The 8392-nt window shown below is 50.4% G+C and overlaps 1 protein-coding gene across 1 annotated transcript; it reads right to left on the reverse strand.

Annotated features, from left to right (window-relative positions):
- Positions 1 to 259: 259 nt before the first annotated feature.
- PHOX2B (paired like homeobox 2B) lies at positions 260 to 7656 on the reverse strand. Its single transcript, XM_082238494.1, has 3 exons — positions 7405 to 7656; positions 5483 to 5670; positions 260 to 2867 (listed from the first exon to the last, which is right to left on the reverse strand). Exons 1-3 carry the CDS (start codon positions 7643 to 7645, stop codon positions 2412 to 2414), a joined length of 885 nt encoding a protein of 294 aa, XP_082094620.1. The 5' UTR covers positions 7646 to 7656; the 3' UTR covers positions 260 to 2411.
- Between the last annotated feature and the right edge of the window lie 736 nt (positions 7657 to 8392).

The following is an 8392-nucleotide window of genomic DNA, read 5'->3' on the forward strand; positions in this document are numbered from 1 at the left end:
CCTAGAAACTGGGTCACAGCACTTCCCGGTTCCTACGACATTGTCCACAGAGGAAATTCTGAATACTGGGGGGTTGATTTATTTCCTGCCCAGATCCTGCCCACACTCTAGTGCCTATCAGTGACCATTTACCACGACAATCTTGTTTTTTAAAAACACACTTCAGGAAGAAAGTAAATTAGACCGAGAGATGTAAAGGGCCTGTATTTGCTTTTCGTTTTTATTATCAACAATCAGTTAATGGTACACTCTTGGAAAACTATATGCACATGTAGAAATATTTCCCCTTTTAAATAGAAGCATTCATTTTAACCACATATAAATAAATCTGAAAATCCTGAAACATAATTTATGATGGTTAATGCTCACAAACATATCCCAACACAAAAGGAAAAATAACAATAATAAAAAAGAGACAACATGCAATTGATAACCAAAGCTGATACCATTGCATGAAGCCGACCTTTCTAAATGCAAAGAAATGTAACCAGTGAGAACCTCATTTCTCCATAAAGACACACCATAAAGACTACAAGGAGAGAAAACATTATTTATACGTCTAACTAGAGTAGACAAGTTTGTATCAATATTAACACTATACAATTGAGTCACAGAACACAGTTTTAGAAAGACACAGAAAAAGATGGTAAAGCATACCTGTCGACATAACTAATACCTAGGTTCTTGTGCCTTGTAAAAGAAACATTTTTAAAACCCTAAGAAGAGATGCCTAAAAACTGCATGGACAATGTAATCGTAATCTTCAGATTGAATTCCAATCCATTTGCCAGAAAGGGCTGTTAAGACCCCTGGGGCTATTTTGGACAGAGAGTTGGTTCACCTTCTGTAAACTTCTCCCTGCACATTGAAACACACAATTACGGTAGGTTTGCAGCAACTGCGGTGGGGAAAGGGCAGGGCCGTAAATGAAAAATCTAATCAGTGCTAGTAATGATCACAATAAGAGGGTTGGCTATGCTGAATGGTCAGGGCCGGTTCACGTTGTCACTCGGCAGGGCTGGAAACGGAGTTGGTCCAAGAACTGCTTCTCACACGTCTCAGTGGATTACTGTGTGTGGCTGAGGGCTGGCAGCTGAACTCTGATACGACTTTTGATCACCCTCGCAGGAGGAGATGGCTTGGGTCCTCTGGCTGCACCTTCACAAAAGCAAGTCATCACCGATGCTGCAGTTACAAAGCGGTACCCGGGCACAACCATTTGGCACACCGCCCTAAACCACCTTAACGTAGCTTGAACCATACATACATACCCTCTGACAACTGCCACATCAAATTAGGTCACCTTGTTTAAGAGGAATGCTAAACAAAAGTAGCTTTCCCTGAGGCAAGCTGCGGTTTCCACGAGGGCTGGTGTTTTGCGGTGCAAAAATATTTCTGGGAAGCCTTCAGAAATGCGCTCCCTTACCTAGAAAACACAGATTGATCTACCGAGACGGCAATCTGTAAAGTTTAAGGCTTAAACATGCTTATTAAGGGAGTAAGCCCGATTGAAGAGTGTGGAATTTGGTTCAAAATAAAACATAACCAGATTGCACTGATTCTGTAACTATGTCCCCGCCCCCTCCGGTGTAACATAACATTTAACTGTAATTTTTAGACCCTCCGTGTCAATTATATTCTAGGGAAGCTGCGAAAGCAGGAAAGGGTGTGCGTCCTACTAGCCTAACCGATACATTCAGAAGCTGTGCTCTAGTTACAGTACAAACCACTTGCACAGCAACCCCTTGGTTTCAGTACGTTTACAAATTTAGACCTCTCAACTCTGTACATGTTCTCTGGGCCTCGTCAGCTCAGCCCACGAAAAGGAGTGAGTGGGGCGGCAGGGGGGCTCCAATTTAGCCCTGGGGGAGGGGGAGACCGCGTGGCTCTTAACGCGCGCACCTTGGAGGCGACGGCTGTGCCAAATCACCAAATGGAGCGCTCACGGTGCGCAAAGGCGGACGCGCGGTTTTGCAACGGGTGTGCAGCCACGCTGAAAGCGCCTCAGCCTCAAGGAAAAACCCGGCTAAGAGAGGGGGGTTTGGCGGGGTGGGGGTGGGAGGATTACATTGCAGTAGCAGCAGCAACACCGACAAAACGACACTGGCAGCTTGTGGACAGTTTTCTCCCGGAGAGGGACTGCGCAAGGAGGAGAGGGCGGTGGCGCGGCTCCTGCTGCAGCAGAGCGATGCGCACTACGGGGCGCGCTCGCTTGTTCGTAGCCCGGGCAAGGGCGCTTGCAAGTCCGCGCCGTCGGGGCCGCTCCGACGTGAGCGAGGAGGGCAGGAGTGGAGGCCTGGCGAGTCCCTTCCCTGCAGAGGGCGCCGCCTCCTCGCTCTCGGCCATTGGGGAAGCGCCCGTCGAGGGAGGCCCGGCCCCGGCGACGCAGCCCCGGCCGGCCGGCCCCGCGCTCAAAACATACTGCTCTTCACCAAGGTGCCTTTGGTGCCGTTGGGTCTCTGCAGCGACGAGAGCACGCTGGCGAAGGGCCCGCCTAAGGAATCCGGGATGGAGGTGATCGGCCCCGGCCCGGGGGCCCAGCCCTGCCCGGGCCCCGCCGCCGCCGCCGCCAAGCCGCCAGGCCCCGACGGCGCGCCTTTGCCGGCCTCCTGCCCGGGCCCGCCGGCTCCGGGTCCGCCGGGGCCTCCCGTGGGGCTGGGCCCGCCGCCGCCGCAGCTGGGCGCCGGGTTGGGGTTGGGGCCGGGCCCGCCGGTGCTGTCCGGGTCGGTGCTTTTGGCCTCTTTGCTCTCATCGTCCCGCGACGCGTCGGACTTCTTCCCAGACGAGCCGTTCTTGGCTGCGGCCGCCGCTGCCGCCGCGGCGCGCTCCTGCTTGCGGAACTTCGCCCGTCGGTTCTGGAACCAGACCTGGCCAGAAGGAAAGAAGGAAGGAAGGAGCGAGGGGGGGAAAGAGAGAGAGAGGTTCAGAGGGGGGCGGGCGGCGAGCGAGGGGGGCAGGCGTTCTATTCCCACGTGCATGGGATATGCGAGTCAAGCCAAGGCAACTTCGAGTCACCGATTCTGTGTTTGTGACCATTATGCGAGACCATCCCCCTTCTCTCTCTCTCTCTCTCTCTCTCTCTCTCTCTCTCTCTGTCTGTCTCTCCCAAGCGCGCCTTGAAAGCCACTTTGCGGTAGTGGATTCAAAATAGCTGGTCCAGAACTCAGCGGTCACTACTTAAATCATAGAATTGTATAATGGGAAGGGGACATGAGGCGATCTGTCCAATCCGTTATCTTTTGCCCAACGTGGGGCTCAAACTGACTGAGCTATCCCAGCTTGAGCCAAAGAAAACAATCAATAAACATGTGGAAAGACCTATCCTTGTAAGTCTTAACTGGCAACTATTTTTAGTACGTGAAAACACCCACTGCTAACTATCCTTAGTGTGTGGGTGTAGGAAGGGATTCAAAAGGCCCATTTCCCAAGTCAATGCCAACCGACGGGCAATGCGCGTAGACAAGCCCATCTGTGAGCATTACAAATTCCCATTCCTGTGAGAAATCAGGGGTAGCAGCAATAGTAAGATTAATAACATGTTACAGATGACCAGCTTATTCCATGGTTATATTTGCTTTCTGGCAGGATGCGACTGGGTAAATTGGCTTTAGACACCCAGTGTCTAAAAGATGGTAGATTGCAAATTCTTCCACTTACGGTTTAGAAAAGGATGGCATGTGCCCTAGTTGAATGGACGGACTCTGGATAGCTATTGGCCATGCCAAGCTAAAAGAGAACTTTCATCTCAGAACATTCATATCATTTCAGCAGAGGACTCTTATCTTTTAATAGGTCCAGACAATGAACTGCTGTACTTTACTCCCTATTGGGTGGGCAGTGTGGATAGGAAAAGTCCTTCACTGCAGAAGCTGGTTGTTGCTATAAAGTAACATGCATTCTTGTTCCTCTGCTGAGGAATAATGTAGCCTGTCTGTGAGTTCTGCTGGCCATCAGCTCGGCCACGGGGCGTAAATAAAAAGAACAGGCGACCACTGGTAGGGTCTAGCATGGCAACTCTTAAGATTCTTCCAGGTGTGCTAGCATGGAACCAGACCATTGGCCACGCACATCTGGCATGTTGGCCAATTGCTAGTTGTTGTTATTATTATTATTTTGAATTTATATACCGCCCTATACCCGGGGGTCTCAGGGCAGTTTACAGAATAAAATCCAGAAAACCCCCCATAAAATATCTAATAAAAACAAAAACAACACCAAAGCAGAGCAGCCACATTCCCTTTCAGCTCCAATACCAATGGCTCTCCTTTGTTCGGATTTATTGCTGTTTGGCACCATCACCCTAACATTCTTCTGCCCGTGCTTAAAGCCTTCGTGCCACAATCTGTTGTGGCATGCTTTGGCCTGGCTTGCTTTGCAAATTAACTGCTCCCCTATGGCATGCTTTGTGGTATATCAGAGTGGTTTGCAGCCTTGTTTTCTCAGAAATCTCAATTTCGTTCCATTGGGCAGTTGGATAGGATTGTAGTCTTAATGACTTGTGTTATTATTTCGTGGCGCATACTAAACCAGTCTTTTGCACTCTTGAGATGCTCAGAAGTAGTGAAAGGATGGAGTATTTAAAGGAAAGGTGAGGATCCTCTGGCCCTCCAGATTTTGCTAGTTTTAACCAACATCATCCCTGGCCATTGCCAACATCTGGAGAGCCAGAGGTTCTCCAACCCGATTTAGGGTGTGTCTTAATTTAAGACACATCAGTGTATGCCAAATATAATTATTTCGGGTCAGTGACTCCAAGGTAAAGGTGTTTATATATACCTAGATTGCAGATCAGGTGAGATCTTAGTGTAAAGCTCTCCCTACTTTGAGAATTCAGATCTCCAGTTTGCTAAGTTAGAAATGGTTCCCACAGAAATAGAGAGCATTGCCAACAAGATCTTGAAAAAAAATAATAATCAAAATTATAGAAGGGATGCAAATATCTAATACTCATAATGGTATGGTCCTCGCCACATGTTGCCCTGTTCAGCTACCCAGATGATAATGTGTCCTCTACCAAAATCAGGAACTGACAAGGTGCCTGTACAGAAATGGGTGGCTCTAGCAAGTGAGCCAAGCTGTAGGGAATACATATCCTAGCCACTGGGCTCTCCAAGGAAATTGCTGCCCTTAGGAGTCTTAGTCATTACCATGAGGAACGTGAGACAGCTTTGGGATGCAAAGCTGAATGCCTCCTGCTGCTGATGGAGGAATGACTCAAGATAAACGAGGTTAAAAAAATAAAAGGCAGAGGCCCGGAATGATAAACATAAAAAACCCTGCATCCATTTTCATATTTTTTCCAAAGGGAAGTATGTAAATGTGCAAAAGCAACAGACTTCCCACCCTGGGACTCTCTGTCGTTGGTCACCTCCCGTCCAACAAAATCTTGAAAGCTGCGCGTTGCTACCCGCGATGCTTTGCTCCGGATGAAGCGGCCTAGGCGGCTGCTGCAGTCCGGATCGAAAGGAGCTCCTTCACCAACCTGAACTCTGGCTTCGGTGAGGTCGATTTTGAGGGCCAGTTCCTCCCGGGTGTAGATATCTGGGTAGTGAGTCTCCGCGAACACCCTCTCCAGTTCCTTCAGCTGCGCGCTGGTGAAGGTAGTCCTGATCCGCCTCTGCTTCCTCTTCTCGTTCAAGCCCCCGTGGTCGGTGAAGAGCTTGTAGGGGACTAAAGAGGGAAAGGGGAGCGGGGTGGGAGGAAAAGAAACACAGGCCAGTCGATAACGCGCTGCGATTCCCCGCAATAAGCCGTTGGAACGCGAGGACGGCCGCCCGGGGGATCCGGATTCGAATGGTTTCACTGCGCTTGCGGCGGTCGGAGCGTGACCCGCGAAACCGTCTACACCGCCATGCTAACAACCCGCATAACCAGGGAGCTTACTCGCGAGCAGACACGGAGAAGAAACGCATTCGTGTCCCCTCCGTTTTCTGAGACGGTTAAGGTTTCTAATCCAGAAAAGGGAGAGGGATGTATTTCGATAACGAAATGGATAAGAAAGGAGAATGATACGGTCTGTTTGCAGATGGATTCTCCAAAACACGATTTATTTTTTTCACTTTCGATATAGGTTATTTAAAAAAACCCATTCACCTCCCTTCCCCTCCACCCCACCCCACCGCATCTGTTTATTGCGGTTGGATCAAAAGTATACCACCCTTAGCGACGATTTTCAAAAAATGAAATTGCGGGGGAGGGGAGAGCGATGACAATTTATGCTAAATTAAGATGGGGGTGGGGGTGGTTTGTTGGAATGACAGGCAAATCTTGTAGTTGCGGGGGGGCCCCCATCTCCTCCTTCAATGTCGCAAAGAGAGATGAGGAATGGAGAGATTGGCAGGGCGATCTCGCTAGATGCGGGTGTGAGCGTTCAGACAAGACGGCCAAGGCTGCCTTTCTCTCAAAATGCTACTGCTACATGCCTGCTTGGTTTAGTACAAAAATGGTCCAAAAATAATAATGATCCACGACCAGCACCAGAGATGATGCTGTTTCCATGGAATTCGATAGCAAAATCGACCCGTTGCGTTGACCGGAATAGAGCAACACCGACAGGTGCCATCCTAAATATGTTGACTCGGAAGTCCGATTGAGCTCAATGGGACGTGCTCCCAAGTAAGTGTCGCCTCCCCCTCCCAGACTGCCCCTCCAGAGCTGCCCCTGAATTTTTTGCACCTCCTCCCTTACTCGAAGACTTTTGCCCAGGCGGGATTTCGTTGTTCCTAGGGGGGGAGCTGCTAAAAAAGGAAAGAAATGAACGAAAGAAAAGTGCCCGCTTATCTCTTCATGGCTTGTTTACTGTTGTTGCCCGTGGTGGATGCGGTTTCTTAAAAGAGGGAAAGGGAAGAGAAGGAAAGGGGAAAAGGCGATGAAGATGAAGATGATGAAGAAGACAGTGTCAGTAATGAGCTTTCCTCGCGGCTTATTTAATTATTTCCCCCAGCTTTTCCGTCTCCCTCGCAAAGTAAATAAATTATGCCGATCATTTTGGCAGCTTAAGATAATTTTGTTGGCGGTTTCGGGTGTGACTTCGGATAGTGTAACGGTGTAAGTGAATTACACCCCCCCTCTCCCCCCCAACACACAAACCCAACCCAACCCACCCCCCTCCTCTCTCCTCTCCTCTCTCTCCTTCCCTTCAATCGCTCCTAACGTGATAAATTCTTTCATTTGTGTAAGCAAATTTCGTTGGGTAAATACTAAACACATTGCCATTTTCCAAATGCAATCAAAGCGAGGCTTCCCTCTCCTATTTTTTCCCCTCCCTCTCTTTTCTCCTCGGTCGGGCTTTGGCTTGGCTCTTCCCCCTTCCTCGTCTCTTGCCCTCTCTCTCTCTCTCTCCCCCTGCTTGCCTTTTCCCTTCTCTCTCTCTCCAGTCTCCAGCCAGGGGCGCAGGGTCCTTACCTGCCGCGTATGGGCTGCTCTGGTGGTCCCTAAGGGTGCCCAGGCTGCAGGATCCGGGGGTGAGGGACGGGCACCCGGAGGTGGCCCCGAAAGTGGTCCTGATGGGGTTATACTGGAAGCCACTCGCCTGGCTGCACGAGCTGAAGTCCGCGTAAGCCGAAGCCAAGCTGGACGTGTCCATCCCAGCCATGCACGACTCGTAGGCGGAGGAATTGAGGTAAGAATATTCCATTTTATACATTGAAAAGGCTCGGGGATGGCCCAGCCAACGGGTTTGGGGGCTGGAGGGTGGGGAGAGAGAAAAGATGGGGCTCCTGGTCAAGGTGGGGTGGGGGGTGGGGGTGGGGGCGAGGTGGATGAGGGGGGAGAGAAGAAGAGCCAAGGCAAGGGGAGAGAGCGAGATGCGCACAGCTCGGCTCTTGCTTCCAGAGTGGCCTCCTTGCTACCAGCCGCGCCGAGTTTTATGAAAAAACGGCTCCTATGAGCTGCCTTGCCTGAGGTCTCTAGAGCATATAGTCCTCATCATAAACTTGGCTGTTTCCACTTGGACAATAGCAAAGCGGTTGGTCTGATCGCGGGCGCTTTTTACATGACAATAACTCATCAGTCTATTGGGCTGGCAACTGGGGTGGGGGGTGGGGGGAGCGAGGAAAGAGGGGAAGGAGGGGGGAGGGGAGAAGGAGGGAGGGGGAGGAAAGAGGGAGGGAGGGAGGGAGGGAGGCTGAGCTGCCCAAGTTCCCTCTGGCTGATTCCTGAATCTCTAATGAGAATTTAATACACACCCTCGACGTCCCCGGTCCTCTGTTTTCGCCAAGCAGCCTCGCTGCCCTTTTAATTCGATCAGCCTCCTTGGGAAAGGAGGAAAGTTGGGTGACGATTTCCCCTGATCCGATTTGCCCGAGCTTTTAAACCTCCTTTTTAACTGATCTCACTCATACACACGCGCGCGCGCGCACCCCTATATACAGGGCTGCTAACTTGCTTAAAA

This window comes from Podarcis vaucheri (genome assembly GCF_965113315.1).
Source record: "Podarcis vaucheri genome assembly, chromosome: 9".
NCBI lineage: Eukaryota > Metazoa > Chordata > Lepidosauria > Squamata > Lacertidae > Podarcis > Podarcis vaucheri.

What these genes read in the sequence shown, in the direction of transcription:
- PHOX2B (XM_082238494.1), bottom strand. Translation starts at nt 7,645, where the DNA reads ATGTATAAAATGGAATATTCTTACCTCAATTCCTCCGCCTACGAGTCG. An exon ending in GAGCAGCCCATACGCGGCAG is followed by an intron (nt 5,671 to 7,404) that starts GTAAGGACCCTG and finishes TTCCCTCTTTAG; the next exon opens with TCCCCTACAAGCTCTTCACC. An exon ending in TCACCGAAGCCAGAGTTCAG is followed by an intron (nt 2,868 to 5,482) that starts GTTGGTGAAGGA and finishes CCTTCTGGCCAG; the next exon opens with GTCTGGTTCCAGAACCGACG.